General features: G+C 42.0%; 2 protein-coding genes across 3 annotated transcripts in view; both read right to left on the bottom strand.

The window, feature by feature from the left end:
• Nucleotides 1–2,165: 2,165 nt before the first annotated feature.
• Nucleotides 2,166–8,455, bottom strand: LOC125009889 (alanine aminotransferase 2-like). Its single transcript, XM_047588130.1, has 11 exons — nucleotides 7,983–8,455; nucleotides 7,378–7,467; nucleotides 7,171–7,279; nucleotides 6,956–7,089; nucleotides 6,329–6,572; nucleotides 6,172–6,251; nucleotides 5,939–6,075; nucleotides 5,645–5,819; nucleotides 5,405–5,560; nucleotides 4,340–4,449; nucleotides 2,166–4,266 (listed from the first exon to the last, which is right to left on the bottom strand). The coding sequence occupies exons 1-11, from the start codon at nucleotides 8,085–8,087 to the stop codon at nucleotides 4,146–4,148; spliced, it is 1,461 nt and encodes a 486-aa protein (XP_047444086.1). The 5' UTR covers nucleotides 8,088–8,455; the 3' UTR covers nucleotides 2,166–4,145.
• Nucleotides 8,456–9,050: 595 nt separating this feature from the next.
• LOC125009887 (1-phosphatidylinositol 4,5-bisphosphate phosphodiesterase gamma-1-like) overlaps nucleotides 9,051–19,583 on the bottom strand; it is a 38,250-nt gene continuing 27,717 nt past the window's right edge. For both annotated transcript variants that reach the window (XM_047588127.1, XM_047588128.1), the window contains 13 exons: nucleotides 18,910–18,987; nucleotides 17,516–17,619; nucleotides 17,283–17,379; nucleotides 17,125–17,191; nucleotides 15,896–16,062; nucleotides 15,391–15,487; nucleotides 15,091–15,315; nucleotides 13,498–13,643; nucleotides 12,148–12,262; nucleotides 11,897–12,058; nucleotides 11,729–11,817; nucleotides 11,014–11,198; nucleotides 9,051–10,817 (listed from right to left, as the gene is read on the bottom strand). In XM_047588127.1, the coding sequence (XP_047444083.1) occupies nucleotides 10,757–10,817; nucleotides 11,014–11,198; nucleotides 11,729–11,817; nucleotides 11,897–12,058; nucleotides 12,148–12,262; nucleotides 13,498–13,643; nucleotides 15,091–15,315; nucleotides 15,391–15,487; nucleotides 15,896–16,062; nucleotides 17,125–17,191; nucleotides 17,283–17,379; nucleotides 17,516–17,619; nucleotides 18,910–18,987 (1,593 nt within the window). In that variant the 3' untranslated portion in view covers nucleotides 9,051–10,756. The remainder of the gene's footprint in view (nucleotides 10,818–11,013; nucleotides 11,199–11,728; nucleotides 11,818–11,896; nucleotides 12,059–12,147; nucleotides 12,263–13,497; nucleotides 13,644–15,090; nucleotides 15,316–15,390; nucleotides 15,488–15,895; nucleotides 16,063–17,124; nucleotides 17,192–17,282; nucleotides 17,380–17,515; nucleotides 17,620–18,909; nucleotides 18,988–19,583) is intronic.

Genomic DNA, 19,583 nt, shown 5'->3' with positions numbered 1-19,583 from the left:
ACAGTTTCTTGCGTTTCTGCACGAGTTTCATTTCTCCTTCCATTCTCCAGAATTCAAAATTTTCAAATCCAAACTAGCAAGTGCTTGAGTCCAAAGTTCATCTTTCAGAACCAGTCTTCAGGAAACACAAGACTTCCCAAAGGTTCTGTTCATCTTCCATGAATCCATAGTCATAGTTAAACAGCCCTCCTCCTACTATGAAACCATGCACATGCACATTAACCAGTTTTGAAACCTGTGAAGAAGCTGCATCCGTTAGGATTCATGTGTTAATGAGCAGGACGTTGGTTATTTTCTGTCTTATTCTCTCCTCTGGGAAGCTGTCACATTAGTAGGAGGCATTCCTTAATTGTTTTGGTGCTTATGTCTGCAAAGGCAACATTAACGCCCAGTAAAGCCTCTTAAACTCTTCATTTAATGACAACCTCAAACGCTTTACTCTGGGCTGGAGTGGGGGAGGTTTACAGATGAGTGTTTATTAGCTGCCTTGTTTTTTTTTTTTATCTCTCCTGTGAAGCTGCAGATTCTGCATTTCTGTGAAGTGATGATGTGGTTTCCCTCCTGCCTCCTGTGGTGGATCACCCCAAGCTGAGCGGTGAAGGCTTGGTGGAGAGATGGGGGTGGGGGCAGAGAGGATTCTGGGAATTTTGCTTTTGAGGAATGAACGCTCTCACTTTCTTTTTCTCCCTGGAGCAGCTGGACTGGAATAATTACCTGGCATGTACAAAAAAGATGAGACCGAGAGAAAAGAAAGATGGCCACCGGTTCCTGTGGGTGGCTCTGATGCCTGCACAGCAGTTATCACATTATTTACAGCTGAGGGTTTAATGCATCGCTCGGTAATGAGCAGCCAGCCAATGGCCTGTGATCTGAAGCTCACTTATTCACTCGCTGGGCTCAGCTCCAGCCGGTGAAAGGCCTGGAGTTCCCCCAGATGGAAACGGAGCCAGTTCCCACTCTTATTCTTCACTTTATTCCTCTGCAGTCATGGGTGATACATCACACGTGTGGATTATCTCTATGTGTTTTTATACGTCGTCTTAAATCCAAGGATTTAATCGACTGAGGGAAGAAGTTTTAGCAGGTTGCCTCCTCTGGCCGGTGGTTCTCCTCCATATGTTCTACGGCTTCAGTGGCCTCTTTCTGATGAGTGCTATTTTGTGAATGTTTGTGACATAATTCGCCTCCTCCTCTTCCTCCTGTCATCATCGGCCAGAGGAACCGACCACCTACAATCAAATCTGCCTCCAAATGTGAGCTAACAGTGACTCCTGGTGGAGACCAGCTGACAATACACCGCCTTAATGTGCAGGACAGTGAGGTCGAGGTCGATTCAACCCCACGTGGAAAATGCAAGAAGTCAAGTACGTAAAATTAAATCCTCCAAGACAAAACTATACATTGTGAAATGCATAAATGCAGACAGCGAAATATATATAGTTACGAACTGTGGAGGAAGAAGCACTGAGATTTATTTATAGAATATTCAACATTTTCCATCCTTTATGCACTCACTCATGAAATCTTCTGTAATATTGTGGAAGTTGTCTGCAGGATTCTGGGTTCTAACCTCAGCTGCTCAGCTCGGATAGTTGACAAATATAACCAAAAATATATAAATAAAAACCAGATATGATTTATGGTTCTTTTGAGAAGATGTTCAGTAGCTAATTAACAAAATTGAAAAACGAATCTAAAGGAAATAAAAATGTGTTGTATGGCTGTTCATTAGCTCAACAGAAAAAAATAAATTACTAAAACATTAAATATTTATAGATGAATTAATGTGATACAAAAAAATGCATAATTCAGTAAAAAAAAAAGTCAATAGAAAGATTTTCTTTTGCATTTATTTCTCACTAATCTGTTTTATAATTAAAACCACTTCTTGCAGCTTCATGTAAATGAAGATGGTCCATGTTATTTACTTCTCCTGTAAGTGGTCTTAATGTTGTGGCTGATCACTGCATTTTATTTAAACAGTTAATTTTGACTCTCTGATCAGAATTAAATACTGAAAATGCAAAAACAGGTACTCATTTGTTTCTCCATCAGAGTTCAAGAGACACGAGGAACCTGTGACGTTCTACGTTGTGAATCCTTTTCTTTAAGATGATTTCTTTCCTAAAAATAAACGTGTTATTTAACGTGAGTATTTCACGAGCAGCAGTCGTTCCGAGTGGAAACTCACGTCACTGATCCACTCGGTGAAGGAGGAGGGTGCTGGGTGAACATCGTGGACTTCATGGGAGTGTTGCATCCTCGAGAGGAGACGAAGCTGGTCACGGCGTGAATGGACCATCTGCCTTCAGAGGTCCACCTGAGTCCCCCTGAAGAGACGGAGGACGAGTTAGGACAGATACGAGAGGACGCTGCAGCATCTATCCTTCACTGAAACAACATATCTGGTTTATTCATTTATTAAAAGCATTTGCATTTAGGGACCTGGAGGTCGGATTGACCCAGTTTAACCCATTTTTTGTCACAGTAAAAGGCTTTTTTTGGTTTAGTTAAACATCCAACTCAAAGGTTATATTTTATTAGTAAAGCATTAAGATGGAGGAGTCACATGTTGGACAGGTCTGACCTCTTCGAGTTCTAGTGTGTGAGAGCAGCGAAGCAGATGTGGGTGATTTTCGTTGGATCGGACGACAATAAGTGTGTGAGCGTTTCTATTTGCGCGTGCAACAAATATACCTTTTAGGCAAAACTTCAATAAGTAAAGCATGAAGACGTGTTCATACATATTATCAGAAAGGACTGCAGCTACATTATGATCTACATTATTCGGGCTGAAAGACAAGACAAGACGCTTTGATATTTTTTCTTTTCTTTTTCTTTTTTTTTAAGCCTGTGTCTTTGATATCTGCGTCAGGGAAATCTGTCCAACAGGTGCTGGTGGAAAGAAGGAAGAAGAGCCAAGACCTCCTCCAGAGCAGCAGGAGGAGCCAGAACGCTCAGCCTGGTGATGGGGGAGGAGGGAGGATGGGGGAGGAGGGAGGGAGGAGGGAGAAACACAGCCTTAACACACAGGTAGGGAAACACCTGTGATCAAAACAGGAAGAAAATGAACGCTGGTCTTGTTTGATGATCATAGTGGAGGATGAAATACTTCAGTTTAGAAACAGTTTGTGAAAACGCGTCTTCAGATCCAAACTCTAAAACCTTGATCTTCTTCTCACCTGACGTGAATGTTTTCATCATCCTCCCTGTTCTCGCTGCCCATCCCACAAACTAACGCCTTCCTCCTCAGCACATCTGCCTCCACTCACAACATCTGGAGTTAATGACGATAACGTGGCACTTTGAAGGAGTTCATTATTTTTAACCATAAAAAAATACAGGGACACTTTCTACATGCATAAAGTTTATACTGGCATCTGATTAATTATCTGTCATATGATCATAATTAACCATAAAGTCCCATTTTACTTCTGCTGAAAAAGAAACCAGGGGGATTAGGGGACCTTTAAAGACAAAGACAAAAGCCAATGCAGTTCAGTGAACATCATATATATTTATAGCAGCTCAGAGAAGAAATTCAGAGATTTGAAATTCAGATTTTTTTCAGTCCATCTTTTCCTGCACAAGGACAGAAACCAAATACATGAACAGCTTTTTTTTTGTTGTCTTTATTGTTTGTATAAATCCTATTTATTTGCAGTCACATTTATTCTTTAGAGATCAAGATTTTGGAACCTTTAACTGGAAAAATTAGATGGTAAAAGAGTTTGCAGGTAGTTTTTCAGCAAATAAACCATTGCTGGGTGTGTCAACATATTTTAAACCAAAAGTTTAGTTTCTTTAGGACCTTTTACATGTTAATGAGATCACGCACTCACTACATTCACTCAAACAATCATTGACGGAAAGTAAAAAGAACCATCGACTTTAGAAACAATGGACAAACCAACCCTGACATCACCTGCTGGAGTTCTGAAAAGAGAGTCTGAAGCTATTTACCAAACCAGAAATGTGCTTTAGGGCAAAAAGAATGAAAGTGTTCACCTGACTCTGTGATACCGTGTTAGCTCAGGATAGCGAGCTAAGCTAATAACATGCTCCCTGCTCCTGGTTTGATACCAGTCGTGTACATTTACTTATTATCGTGACTTTGTTAAAATTCATCTTAACATTTTGTTGGTCTAGAAAGTCGTTTCCCTGCTTGTTCCCACTCCTCCGTCCGGATCCATGAGGCGAAGGTGGAAGGAGCCGAGACGAGCCAGGACGTCCTCGAGGGTGTCCCGGGGGACGAGAACACACAACCTGGGACACGAGGTCACACACGTGTGAGAGAATCCAACATGCACCCGATTAACGTGGCTTTAACTTGTGCTACCTCAGATGGTGGCTGCCAGTCGTCCCTCCATGATGACCCGCACCCACGAACACACCCTCCTCCTCCAGTAACTTCTGGCAGTACAGAACATCAGCGTCCACCCCCAGGCTCTAAAACAGACACGGGAATTAGACGATGACTTAGTGAATTCTTTTATCTGCATGGCACGTCATGTGGACAGATGTTGCGGTGTGTTCTGAATGGTTTGTGGCCTTCGCCTGTCTAGCTCGATGACCCTGTTTTCCTTCTGTTTAATGGCAGCCTAAGCCCATTATTTGACAGATATTCCAGTCTCTATGTGTGAATAGTGGTGGAAACAGGTTTCCTCCAACTACAGGTGAATATCCAGTTGTTAACAGACGCTAGTTCACATTTGCTCCCTTTTGGAGCCTCGAGTGGCCACTTGATGAACTGCAGCTTTTTGCACTTCCTGATGAGCTTCATTTCTCAGATGTAGAGATGATGGCTCCATGGCAGCTCCTCAAAAATGAAGCCAAAAGCATGTGTAGCTCCCCCTGGTGTCTGGCTGCGGTACAGGCCATAAAACCCCACCCGATCCATGTTACCGAAGGGGAGTTGGACCATTATTTAGTTCTATGCAACATCATGATAGTTGCCATTGACAAACACTCCAAACCACCGCTGCGCGTGTCTCAGGAATTTTCTACAGTCAGTTTGACCAATGAGAGGAAGTGGAGACCTGTCAGGCATGTTTTTCTACAGTCTATGTGCTGAACGGATAAATGTCTGCCATCTGGTGGCTAGTGGAGGTACTGCCAAATATAAACTACTGCACAGCATGTGGCCACTCCTGCTGCTCAAAGTCTTTATGTTTCAAGTTAGTTAGTTTAAGTTAACTACTGTCTGATGCAGTCATTGATTTACTGTTTGCACATCAGTGATTAACTTTATGTTAAAGGGTAAATTTTTCTGAAGAGAAACGTGTCTGTACAGAGGAAGAGTAAGTAGTGCAGTAACTATTATATATGTTAGATATCAAATAGTTGTGTCTTGTGCAACTGTGCAACTTTCACAATATTAAATTACACTTGTGAACGTTCCCACCTCGGCCTGCTCTCTGATCTCAGCTGGTAACTGCAGACGGGGATAAAGGTAAACCCCAGCCATCGCTGGCTGGCAGCTCATCCCCGGTAGGTCGCTCAGGAGCTCATGACCGTGCTGTGCATTGTGGGTCAGAGTGGCCCGAGTTAGAAGAGTCTCCTTCACAGAACAACAAAAAAACAGATTGTTGATTATGAGCAGGAGGAAGACGCAGGACGTCGGCCGCTCTCGTCGCTTCCTCACCTGCGTGTACGTGTCGTACGAATCGTCTCCGGGCGTCGGTGGGTTCACCAGCAGATCCAGAGCCAGCTGCCCCGTCACTGGAGTGTTGATATCGGTGCACAGCATCGTGTCTGCAAAGTGCATCACCCCCGGGTCCATGTTCACCACCTCCATGTATCCTGCTCTCAGACCACACCTGGAACGCACATGCAAGACTTTATAGAACCCATTTCTATGTCAAGAAAAGAAAAGTTGAGGTGGCACACACACACACATCTGCGGTTGACAGAATTAGAAAACAGAGTCTGAACTCACTCTCCTATGGTGGTGCAGGATAAAGAGTGGAAGGAGACCAGCTCCACTGTCTCTGCGAACTCTTCGTCCATCTCAAACAGGACTTTCTTATAGGACACAAACTCTGTGTTGGGTCCGAACACGCTGTCCTGATACACCTGCAGAGAATGTAGAGCAAAAAGGAAAGCTATGCAAAAATAAAAGCATCTAATTCCTGAATTAAAGCTCAGTCTGAAGAGTTCATTCATCGTCACCTCGTCCACTAACAGCAGGAGTCTCTCAGCTGCTGCCAACCTGATCACGTCCTCTATCGACTTCCTGTCCTGCACGTGACCTAGAACCACAAACGGCAGCAGAATCAGTGACGACGGCACCGTGTGTCTTTAATTCACCTGCTGTGAGCTTATGTACCTGTGGGGTTTCCCGGGTTGCTGATGAAAATGGCTCTGGGCTCACAGCGCCCTCTAGCGGCCGCTAAAGCTCGGCGCAGCTCGTCCAGGTCCAGGGCCCAGCCTCGCTCCTCCGCCAGCAGGTACGGCACCGGGGTCACCTGGGCCTCGTCCAGCACGGCCGGCAGAGTGTGCGGGGGAGGGACGGGGGTCAGCACGGCCGTACGAGTGTCCCCCTCCCCACGGCCCAGCAGCTTCAAAACAACCTGGACACGATACGGTGCATTGACCCGACACTTCATCCATGCATTTTCTCTCTGTTGCATGAATTATGACACAAACATAATACGCTGCGCTGAACGCCAGGTCCAGAAGTTTCCCAGCAGAACATCGTATTGTTACAAGATAGTTTAAATGTTATTTCTGTCGGTGGTCATAATGTTGTGGCTGATCCATGTATATACTTGTGCCTTTCAGCAAAACTGAGATTAAGTAACTGTTTCCATATGGCAGCACCGTGCAATTGAAGTTTGATGCATAATTCCAAATCATTGCAAAATTATTCCATTTTCTTACTTGAGGTCATTAATAATAATAATCATAATAGTAATAATAGTAATAATAATAGAGACATTATTCCTGTTCATACCATCAGTGCTCGTTGAGAACCAGCAGAAACGAAGATGTTTTCAGGGTATGAAGGAACTCCAGCGTCTCGTCTCGTGATGAACTCAGCGATGCTTCTCCTGACATGAAGCAGCCCAGATGAGGCCGTGTATGAACCTGTGGATCCGGTTATAAGACGTCATATTTCTAAACTTATGTGTGTGAGCTAAAAGTTTTTTTTTTTTTTCTGGTGCTCACCCACGCTTCCTCCATCACAGGCCTCCAGCAGCCTCTGAGCTCTGAGTTTGACATCCTGAGGAAGACTTCTGTCGTCCAGCAGCTGAGGGTAAAGACACGTGGCCAAGACCTAAAAAAAAACAGACCAGGTCCACGGTGACAGTGTGAGTAATAAAAGGTCCAACTGGAGGAACTCAATCATGGAAAAGCACAAATGAGAAAACGTACCTGTCGAATAAAAGAGATGGGCTTCATTCCTGCTCTCTGTGGATCAATGGTACTAACGTCAATCACCTCCTTAAAGGGTTTCGCTGCCCCCTGCAGGAGAAGACATGTCAGTGCAGGTCAAAATGCACAAGAAAAAGTTCTGGTTCTGGGACTAATTCCAGGAACCAGGGGACTTTAGCATCAGTTTGGACATTGCACCTCCACAGTAAGAGACTTGTTCTATTTCACAACAAGTATAAGTCATGGAAAACTGGGACAAAAATAAATATATCCAGTCCAACAGATTATTTATTTGGTCAAAAGGGTTTTACAGAATAAAAGAAAATAAATATATTTATTTGACTAGTTAATTATTGTTCCAGCTTTAAAACCTTCCAGCAAACATTACACATTTAAACATTATTTTGTTGAACCTGAACAACCCTTAAATATCTCACAACCTGAATTTCAAGACCATTTTATTTTAAAAGATTTGAATTATATCAGCTACAAAAAACTTTAAATACACATTTTTTCTTAACGTCTATTTGCTGCAGATGTTGCATTTACTTATTTCTACTTATAAAAAAACAGCCTACACTATATATAAGTGAGCTGAAACTTACCATGGAGATCTGTTGTGTGATTTGTGCAGCCAGACTCTGCAGCCCGACCTGTGAGGAGACTCCGATGCCTCTGACTCTGGGATTCACATGCAGCAGCGAAGTCATCGTCTTTTTGTTGTTCGATTTAAATGTAGAAACTATAACCTTCCCTTTTGCAGTCACTGCCTTTCAGTGAGTGAGAGCTCAAATGCACGACAGAGACGGAGACAGAGACAGAGACAGGGACGGGGGTGAATGTCTAACTCATTCACCATGAAGGAGGTTGAAATGTGACCTCAGTGACTGATGCATAATCCTTTTCCTACATGTTCTGCTCCGTTCACCAGAATTCCCGGTTCTCTGAGGTGGACTTTGTACATCTGAACATGTACGTTTGCACATTTCTGTCTTTTTTAGTTCTGTCTTTTAAATCATTTAACCCTTTAACTTTCCTCTGGGTCGTGTGTGGGACAGCAGCAGCTTTTGGATCCAGTTTTTAACTATGCGCTGACAACAAAACCACTTAGAGTGATTCTGACTTTTGTGATAGAAACTTCAGAGTCGTGGCTTTAAAAAGAGACCGAGACCATGAATGACAGCGTCAGGGTCATTTTCTCAAAAATTTACAGCATTTGAGTAAATAGTTGTATCATGTAAATAAATTATGGAATTAATGGGTTGTTCATGATCTAAAGATACAGGCTATAATTAATAGAAGATTATTACAAACAAGTTAAAATCAAATGCAGATAAATTCAGTGCTTCATTTTTTTTATCTCAATTTATTTAATTATTTTTGATCATCTCTGTAGTCTACAAACATTTTAGCTGTGCTCAAAACAGATCAATCCATTTATAATTTTATGTTTTGGAAAATGTAACAGTGGAATCATGAATATTTTCCATGTACTAGTTCTCATTTTCCAAACTTTTCCAGACCTGGAAATGTATTAAATCACATTGTATATACTTGCGTGGGAACCCTGACATGAGCTCCAAAATTTATTTCCTAAACGGCAGTTTTTTGTTTTGTTTTTTTGCAAAAAATCTAATGATAAGAGGTCAAACTTAAAGTGACAAACTCACATGTACATGAAAGAGCTTTATTAACTGGAAACTTGCACAGGATTTTTTAATGCGGAGTAATAATAATACTGGACAGTTAGCGCAGGTACAGGGAGAAAAAAAACACAACTCGGGAGTCAAATGGTCTAATACGCGATGGCTATGGGCCGCGGGGACGACCTTTGCATAGAAGTTTCATGTCTATTATGGGGACGTTTAAAGGGAACACAATATTCATTTCTACACAAAGTTACAGTGTCTTCAGTCTGAAGTCCGTTCTTTCATCTATGAAAACAGGGTCTACGCCTGCATGATAAATAAAAGAAGTTATATACAATGAGGAACTAGACATGGGGGTGTAAGGTGGGACGGGGACGGGGACGGGGATGGGGACGGGGACGGGGGTGGGACGGGGATATGCAGCCATGCAGTGGGTCCGATCACCTGGAGCCACACCGGCTGACGATGGAGCGTAAATCCCGGCCGAGTGCTTTGCTAGTTTTCCGTGATAGCCCTTGATTTTTTAATTTTTTTTTTGTTTTGTCGTATAAGGTGAACACACCTGAGCCCCTGTGCAGGTGACATCCGAGGGCCCCCTACCTACCTACCTACCTACCCTGCCCCTCTGCAGGTAGTACAGGTACGTTTACAGCCCTTAGAAGAAGTATTAAAAGACCTTGTCGGCGGTTTGGTGAGGATTCGTTTGGCACAGCTCGTCCAGTTTGTGCTCTCCCAGGTGGAACAGGAAGGAGGTGGAGTTTATGTGATCACCCACAAAAAAGAAAAATAAAAGAGAGAAAGAAAGAAAGAAATTTTCCCTTTAAGACCCATTTCATGAGTAGTGGTCCGAGCCAAACGTTCCTCCTCCAGTTAGTGAGTTAGTTAGTGAGCAGTCGTCCCTTTGAGGGCGACTACTTCATTCCAGTTGTATTTCGTTTCTAAAAGAATTTACGAAGAAAAGAGCAACGACAAAAGGCACATACAGGAGATTTCCTTTTTGCTACGCGTGCCCACGGTTCACTTTGTCCGTCCAGATGTCGAAGTGTTGGTTTTTTCCATCCTCACATTTATGTAACCTGAGTTTTCGTCTCCTTTTTTTAATCCAGTTTTTTTCTCACTAGAGGCTGAAACACAGCGAGAGCAACTTTTCTGAGCCGCTGACGTCATTTCTCTTTGATTTTTCCATGAAATTTTGAAGTGTTTGAATTTAAAATATGTTAAAGTAGGGAAGTGTTCCTCCATTTGTTCAGATTTCTTTCCATTAAACTGCATCCGTTTCCATTTTTGGTCTCATTCAGATCTACTCTTCACAGCTACAAGTGCAATCAGCGATAAGTTTAATTATAAGTCAATCAACCGACTGTTTTCTTGTTGTTTCATCTAAGAAATGTCAGGAAAACAGATAAAATTTTAATTTTCAAATGTTTTTTTTACACAAAGAAAAACGAGCAGATCCAGTTTGCTCTTCCTGTGTTTCAGCCTTCAGCCCATGATTGTTTTTATAGCTTTATTTTTTTGTGTCTCTTGAGTCCATGAGATGTTTCTGTTTGTCGCCCGTTCCTCCGTAGCACAGAGCAGTTCTTTCTCTTTTTTCTGTTTGTTTTACAATTATAAATGGATTGCATGTCGCTGCCGTAGAGACTAGAGCCGCTTTGTTCATGTCGGGGCTGCAGCACAGCGCGTCATGCACGGTTTGGGCGGAGGACAGCGCCCTCTGGTGGAGGGGAGGATTAGCTGCGCTTTGCTGCCACCTGCTGCCTCAGCTTCTCCCTTCTCTTCTTCTCCATCAGCCTGGAAACGACAAAAAAAGACAGATGCAGAAAAAAATAACACTTGGAAACGAGAGAAATTCTCTTAAATATTGACCTCCATGTTCCTGTGTTACTGGAGGCTGCTTTGGTCTAACCCTGACCGGATCATGCCAACCGTTCACAAACACATTCTGTTTCCTGGTATATTATTCATAACGTCCTCGGCCCTCGCTCACCTGCGGTTCCGAGCCTCCACCAGCTCGCTCAGCTGGTCCTGAGCCGCTCGCAGCTCCTCCAGACTCTGCTGGTAGCTGAGGTCCGCTGAGCCCGACCTCTCCAGGAGAGAGACCTGGGTGGACAGCTCGCTGGTCCGGTCCCGCAGCCGCTGGATGGACGTGTACATGTTCTCGTCGTCTTCCTCCTGCGTAAAAAAATGAGAATGATTTTGTGATCAATGTTAAAAAAAAAAAACAAATAGGAAAGAACTGTGTGGACTCGGGATGTTTGGCTATGTTACTCCAGAGATCGCAGACTTAAATCTGAGCTGTGAAAGTCGTGAAAGTACTTTAGCTAACCATCTGTCCTCTAATATCAGACTTCTGTGCAATGTTAATATTGTCAGCTGCACTAATCCCAAAGGATGTAAATAGATTCATGTTTTAGCCTCATCAGTTTGGTTTAATCCTAGATTTATCCGTCATTAGTCATCGGTTAGTGGTTGGAGACGTCTGTAAGTTTGGTCCAGAATTTTGGGGCGTTTATGTCTTAATTGGACAGATCAGTAGATAGAAAGAGGAAGTTATGCATTAAAGAGTGAGGGGATGGTACGGATGAATGCTACTGCATTGAAGATGCTAGCCTCAACTTATGGAGCACCTAAACCAGAAGCTCCGTCTAGACTTGTGTAGCTGGAACATCTGTTGTCTGAGTAAGAGGGAAACTGTTCTGTACCTTTGCATTTACGATCTCTACATGAACCAGAAGCGACGCCAACTCCAGCTCCTCGCTGTAGCTGTTCTTCAGAGGGACGCTCCTGTAGCCTGGTGACACACATCACACAAAGTCAGAAATAAAGACTTTTACCCGTGGAACCTTTAGCCGCACGGTGTCTGAACTCACCTGTTCGCAGCAGGCGGACGGGGTAGGTGGCCTGCGCCAGGAAGTTGGGGTCGCTGAACATGTCCTCCTCGTAGACGGTGAAGCGCAGGAAGGAGAAGGTCGGGTTGTGGATGTCGAACACGAACTGCCTCTGCACCCACACGGGATTCAGGCCGTTATCGGCTGTAAGGAAAGAGAAAAGAGTCGGTGGGTCAGGACACACAAACACACACACAAACAAACCGACGACGCTTCACATCACGTCGTCTTACCTACGACATCCGTTTTGCATTTGCAGCTGTCGTAGTCGGCGCCGCAGATTTCCACCTCTACGAAGGGGCAGACGATGCTGCGGCCATTTTTAGGCAGGTGGCGAGCTCCCAGGACCTGAGAGAGGAAAAGAGATGCAGGCGCAGAATACGTGAACCAGGAAACTCCAAAGAGGAGACGTGTCTGCACAGAAAAATCAATACCGAGCTTCGGCCAAGATTAGACACTGATATTTATATTAGTCAGAGTGGTGATATAAACCTTTAATAACCACAGAAACTTTTAATTATTTATTCTCTCTCTGGCTGGAATAAATCCATAAATTCTCTCTGAGCATGTCTGATCCACGTGGAGTAAACACAGGATGAGGAGTTTTCCAGGAGAGACAGAAAAACAACCAGCTGTTAAAACAATTTTTTTTTTCTTTTTTTTTTTTTTAAAGATAAATGAAGACAGAGTCCATGTGAATTGAGAATTGTAGCAAACATCTTACTCATCTTCTTTTAACTAATAAATTCAACACTGACAATAAAGTTGGGAAAGAATTTCAGCAGATTTGATTTGCACATTCATCACATGAAGAATTAGGATTGACGTTTTGGGGCATGTAAACATACGTCAAATCATTTCATTTAGCATGAAATTTAAAACCAAACACTGTAGAAAGTCAAATCAATGCTAAAATATATGGGCGATGCCATCTTTTCCTCTGCGTCATGGCAACTGTCAATCATCATGACGTCACATCCTGTTTTTATCGTCCAACAACTAAAGTAAAACTTAGTTAAGTAAAAACTCTTGCTCATACGTCAACGTTATATTAACTACCTAAAATGACAAAAAAAACAATCCTTACAACCAATTTATTTGACGTTCACTTTAATGTTTAAGTCCCGCCCACTAGCATGGAGGGGGTGGAGCTTATGACCTATACTAAAGCCAGCCACCAGGGGGAGCGCTACATGCTTTGGCTTCACTTTTGAGTCTATGACAGTCTATGATGTAAAACAGCTCAGTTAAATTTTTTGAATAATTTCATTGAAGGAATATTCTCCTTGTAAATGTTTACTTCAGTTTATTCTGATCCCAATTGGCTGTTACCTTTAGTAATAGTTATTCTTCCTGGGGTCAACACAAAATACATACAATATAACATAAAATAAAATCACAAGAAACCATACTTTAAATAACAGTCTATATCATACTGAATAATATGCAAAACAACAGTAACCAACTATAGTAGAACAATTACCCCACTCTATTTTAGGCTGTTTTTCTTTCTACTCTCAGGTGTTTCTAAACTGGTACAGCTTTGTGCATAACTGATTTCTTCATGGTTTAGTGAATCCGACCTGTAACTGGATGGTTATCGGCTCCACGTGCAACGTTTCCTTGTCGAAAGGGTCGAAGGCGTCGTCCCTCATGACGTCAGGTTGGGGAACGTAGCCGCTGCCTCCGCCGAGCAAGAACAGGGCCTGGTTCAGCTGCATGGGTTTATCTGCAAATACACAGACACATCACTGGCAGAGGCTTAATAAGCCGTCCCTTCAAAGACCCAGAGATGGAGATGTTTACAATGGATATGGAAGTGAATATACTACTATTAATACTACTAATACTTGGAAGTCAGACCTGAGAATGATGTCACACCTGAGTTATCGCCGTTCCAGTTACAGAAGTTGGAAAACTAGACGGCTGCATCCATGAAAGCTCTCGTCTTATCCGAATATAACTTGGTGGAAACTTGTTGTGTTCTATATTTACAATTTGTGTGTACAAAGTTTTTAAAAAAATCTTGATATTAACAAATATTATTACTTTAGTCTATTTAAATTACACAAATTGTAAATGGAACAAATAATTTGAACCAACTACTACTAGAATTATTTACAGTGATGATATCTACAAACCACACGAGGCAGAAATTTATAAAAATATTCAAAAGTTTTAATTCTTTAAACTGTTTGACTCTGTTTTGGTTTTGCCAGGCTATTGTTTTTAGCCGTTGTTAGCACGACATGGGCTTGTAATTACACTGTAACAGTTTTTTAGTGCAGTTTTTTCATACTTTTTTTTTTAACAGTGCATTTTACAGTGCATTGTGTTCTATTAAAACGCAGATTAATACACCAATAGACAAAGTTCGTGTGTACATTTTAAAGTTTAAATGAAGTCTCTAGGTGATAGTATGCCTGAGCAGTAGACCTTTAAGAAACTGTGTTTTTTGCGTGTTTTTTTTTCGGCCTTCCCATTCATTTTCAATGAGAAAATGAAAACGTCGCGAAAAAATCATATTTCGGAAAGAAAAGTAATAGCACACCGATCCCGATCGAACCGCACGTTTTGATATATAACTCGTCAGTTAAGGGACGGAAAAAGGGAGGAAGATGAAAAATAAAAATAATTAAAAATAGTAATAAGAAACACGCGGGACAACAGCAGAAAAAAAATGAAGCTGACTACTTCACAGATTTCGCCTATAGCGGGTTCTTATTGGAACGTAACCCCCGCGATAAATGAGGGTTCACTGATTTAATGCAACAAGAACTGATCAGAAGAGATAATAAAATTAATATTACAGGAGTTTCTAATGACTGTTTACACACGGGGCGGCCATCTTGGAAATGAGGATTCTCCGACTTCCTGAGTAGAAAATCCGACCTCAGGCCGTTCCAGTTGAAAATTCCAACTCGTAACTCGGAAACTCCGACTTCCGAGGACAAACTGAACGCACCAAGAGGCTCCTGGACACTACTTTTCTATACTGAAGGTATCTGAAATGACTAGTTACAACAATTAACTAGTTTTAAACATTTAGGGAAATTAGGTAAAATTTCTCTTCTCTTTCAGTCGTCTAAAAATAACCCTTTGATTCACCCGTCTCCACGTCTCTGGGACAGACTTCCCGCTGTGTAATGTCTCCGTGGACACGTCCACACACTGACCTGGGGTCTGGAAGTTGAGCGCCACCAGCTGTGAGCCGCAGAGCCACATGGGCAGCGGGTCGTAGTTGGACGAGTCCAGCCTCTGTCCTCGGGGATAAACTCTGGAGAGCTGACGCCGGTTGTACTGCAGGAAGCGCTTCCCTCGGCCGCGAGTCGCAAACTTCTCCGCCTTCGTCTCCGGGAAGGAGGACATGTCCCGGTAACACGCCCGCTCTGTCCCGATCTCTGCAGATTAAAGAGGGACGTTAGATATACGTGAGCACAAACACAAAACCTTTTTGTTTTTAAAGAGGTCCTTACTGTCCTCGTTGAAGGGGACAGGTCTGCAGTAAACCACCAGCTCGGACAGCTCCACCGCGATCTTCTTCCTCCTCTCCATCTGCTTCTCCTCCTGCATCTGTTACCACGGAGACAAGATGAATAGGAAATCAATTTGTTGAATATTTGTCAACCACAAGAAAACTCTGAACTTCCTGGTGATGTTGTGGCTGAGAATCTGTATATTCACGCGTGTTTCCTGCATTTGGTTCCTTGTTTTAGTCATTTTTGTCTCTGAAGAACTTCCAAACATACCGGCTTTATATAGACACTGTAAATGTACTAAAAGAAACTCTACTTGAAGAACTAAGAGTGATTCTTAATACAATATTTCACAGATCCACCCCTGTAGTTTTTAGGATGTATCTCTACTCTAATCCTTGTTTTTGGGCTTAATTTATCATCTCTAAAGCAGTAATGAAGTGCAGTGAGGAGGTGAATCCCTCAGGACCGGTGGTGGTGGTGTAACCGTGAAGCCGCCACTGACCCGTGCGTCAGCGTTCTGCGCCGCCTCCCTGATCTTGCCGACCCAGCCGGTGACGTCGTCCAGGCTGTCGGCCGCCACGTCCAGCGTCTGCACCGGGTGAGAGGAGAGCTGCTGGGAGTGGATGGTGAACACGAAGGGCCGCGAGTTCTTCCCGTCTTTATGCACCACTGGATGGAGGGATGGATGGATGGATGGATGGATGGATGGATGGATGGATGGATGGATGGATGGGGGTCACGAGAGAATAAACAGGGATTAACATTTACTGATCCACAGTCATTACATTTGCAAATCTTCATCTGGTGAATACAAGTGAACTGAAGCTGTGAATCAGAGAGGAAATAAATAAACTACTGAAAGATCATCCTTTAAGAACAGATCGCTAACGTAATAAAACTACAGCATCTGGTTAAATGCAGAATGACTGATGTGGACAGAAACATTAGCTATGCTAATGAAAACAAATCCAACAGTGTCAAAAAGGGGCTTTTTCACGTTGATGGTTATTTTGGAGCATGTACAGTAGAGTTTATGTTCTTTAGTCTATTCTCTATCTATGGAGCTAAGATTTAATGCAGCACTGTTATATTAGGATTTAGTTTTGCACGTGAACCTAACACCAAGTGTGTGCATTTCGCTGTTTACACAAAAACGAAGATGGTTAGTGGTCTGGGGGCCAGGAGTTTATGTTTCACACTACCAGGAAAAAACTAAAAAACTAACAGAAAAAGCTTGAATCCATCCAATCCAAGTTACTTGCTTAGTAAATTCCACCAGTAATTTGAATTAATTTCAAAAATAACCACTTGCTGTAACCCTAGTCGTCGTGAATCTGTCCTTCATTAACCTTTTAACTTCAACCTAAGAAATATAATTAATCATTCATTTTTAATCTATATTAATAGCGTGCGCTGAGTATTTTTACATATTATTAATAAAATAATATACATTCTGAAGCTGTATGATGTATGTTTTTGAGCTGTGGTCATTTGTTTAAAAGTGTTGTATCTCAAAAAGTATATATTTAGATGATATTTGTGATTAAATTTGTGTATCTTACAAATTGAATGACAAACATTGGTTAGAAAATGGGTACAAAATGATAAATTTAAGTATTTTATTGTCTACTACTACAAAAAAAAGATCATCCGTGTGGTTACAATGTCAGTTAAAGGGTTAATCTGATAAATCTATGTTACTTTGAATGTATTTTCAGAGTCTTTTCTCACCGACATGGCAGCTGGGCACATCGATGAAGCCCTTGAGGAAAGTTCCCAGAGGACTGTTCTCTGTGGACTGAGACGACACGAAGAGAACACTCGTTATTTACCGTCAACTATGTGTAACCACGAAGGCGTGAAGACGGTGCGTTTGAGTGCGAGCTCACCGCCTCGTCCAGCTCTCGGGTCGGGGAGCTGGGAACCTCCTCCACGTAGTTGGCAGGAAACCACAGCTGCTTCTTTCCGCCGTAGTCGCCTCTCCACCTGAGGACGACACTGAAGATCAGCAACGGGAACAGTCACCTGAACCCGGACCCGAACCTGAACCCGAACCTGAGCCCGAACCCGAACCCAAACCCGAACCTGAACCCGAACCCGAACAGGACCGATCAGAACTCACCAGCCGCCCTCCTGCTTGTCCACGTTCAGGATCAGCGCCTGTTTGGGGAAACACAGCTCGTCTTCCCTCTGAGCCCTGTAGTCGTACAGAGCTTTGACCGTGCACTGAAAGGAGAAACAGAATCAGTGAGATCAGATACGTCTGAACGCGCTGGAATCGAGGGTTTGTCAGCGCATTTTGGGTCTTTAGCGCCATTTTTCTGGGTAAAAAACAGGGTGAAAGGATGGAAGAGAAATTCAGACGGTAAACAGTTGATGTTGGTGTTAGATGGCTGGAAAAATTAATTATTTAGTTATAGTTTAAAGATATGACGATTGAATCAAGTTTCAAACTTTATTCAGTAAATTAACATGTGAAGTGAATTGTTTGGTTTTGTATAGTAAAACTGCAAAGTTTGAGTTTTTAATGCATTTGAACCGTCTTTAACAGTAAAATGTGTATATTATGACCTTTTACATCAGTCTGGTGTTACTGACTAGAGTTCTTAGCCAACAATGGATATAAATCAAATGAAAGTCAGACTGAAAATGATGCCGTGATCATCACAGTTTCATTTCATGATGATGATGATAATCAGCATTAAGTTTTGCAGCTCTTTCTCTCTGGTTTATGACACAGGCCAAATTTCTAAACTCCTCTAAAGTATAAGCACTTATTCCATACAACAGATTTCTTTCTGATGTCCAGGAGAGAAGTTGGAGGCAGTAGTTCTGTGTTTTTTTGTCCTCATGTCAAACGGATCGATATTATTTATAGTGACCAACTTGGCTGATTCTGTCCCTGACATCGTCTTTGGTTTTTCCATTTTCCATCTTCAGTTAAACCTCCTCTGTCATCTCCTTATGCTTCGTTTATCCTCTGGTAACCATCCAAAAATATTATAAAAAACAAGAGATTGTTTCCTTTCTTAAGTTAAGAGCTGTCGTTTTCTGCAGCCGTTTGTCAAAGTAGCTCAAATCTTCCACTTGAACATTTTTCCTCATCAGCTCTGAGGGTAAAAAGTTGGACTTGTTGCCTGTAATGTCCCACTCACTGTCGCTCACTTCACCTGTCAGTGGTTATAATGTTATGGCTGATTGCTTGTTTTTTTTTTTTTACAGTATGTTTTAGGTCTGGCCACTAGGGGGCGCCACAGTCAACTAAAGTTAAACTAATTCTTATTTCCCCTCATTTCTGCTGCATTTCCTGTTTCCTTTCATATCTTTTTCAGACTCTTGTCTCAGTTTCATGATTCTTTAATCAGCGCATTGAACTGTACTTTGAACTTGTTGTTGCTGCAAGTAGTTGCGAACGTTCCCTGCTGATGGACGATAGATTAGTGTTCTCGAATCTGCTAATGATTCACTGAACATTAAGATAAGATAAAATGATGAGTGTTTTATGGCCGCACTCACCCGAGCTGTAGGCATCTTGTTGGCCTCCACATAGAAGTGAGGGGTGCGGACCTCGTACAGAGCTCCATAGTCCAGCTCCTGACGAAAGAAAAAACATAGAAATAGAAAAGTGACACTTATCGTCTTTAAAACTGAGGATAAATGAACATTATTTGATTATTTTCTGACATTTTATCAATTAAACAACACATAGATGAAGCAATAAACAGATTATTCTGCACTTAAAGTTATAAAAAGATCACATCATGTGGATTTTAAGTGTTTTTTTTATCTACAGCGCCCCCTAGTGTTTGGATGCACTCATCAAACAAAACAAGTTCTTCTTAACTAAAACTAAAGTCTCTATCGTATAAACGGGACGATTACTGGCAAGATATGAGCTACGAAAATGAGAAATCTATGAAAATCTTCCAAACCAAGTGAACCGTGATTTATTTTCCACCCTGAATAGACCCAAACGGTTCGTGCATTTCTTTTTTCTTTTTTGTTTTGGTATTTTAAGTTTGCTTTTAAAACCAGAAACAAAATACAGATAAAACTACGTTAAACAAAACAAAGTTAATATTAGATTTAATTTTCTTTCTACTAAAAAAAATAAATAAATGTGCAACAAGTCAAAAACTAATAAAACTGTGAAACAGGAAGTGATCTTCATCTAGAAAGTTGTCAGTCGC

Source organism: Mugil cephalus, chromosome 6 (genome assembly GCF_022458985.1).
Source record: "Mugil cephalus isolate CIBA_MC_2020 chromosome 6, CIBA_Mcephalus_1.1, whole genome shotgun sequence".
NCBI lineage: Eukaryota > Metazoa > Chordata > Actinopteri > Mugiliformes > Mugilidae > Mugil > Mugil cephalus.
Note: the sequence above shows the minus strand (reverse complement) of the source record. Positions and strands in the feature narration are given on the sequence as shown.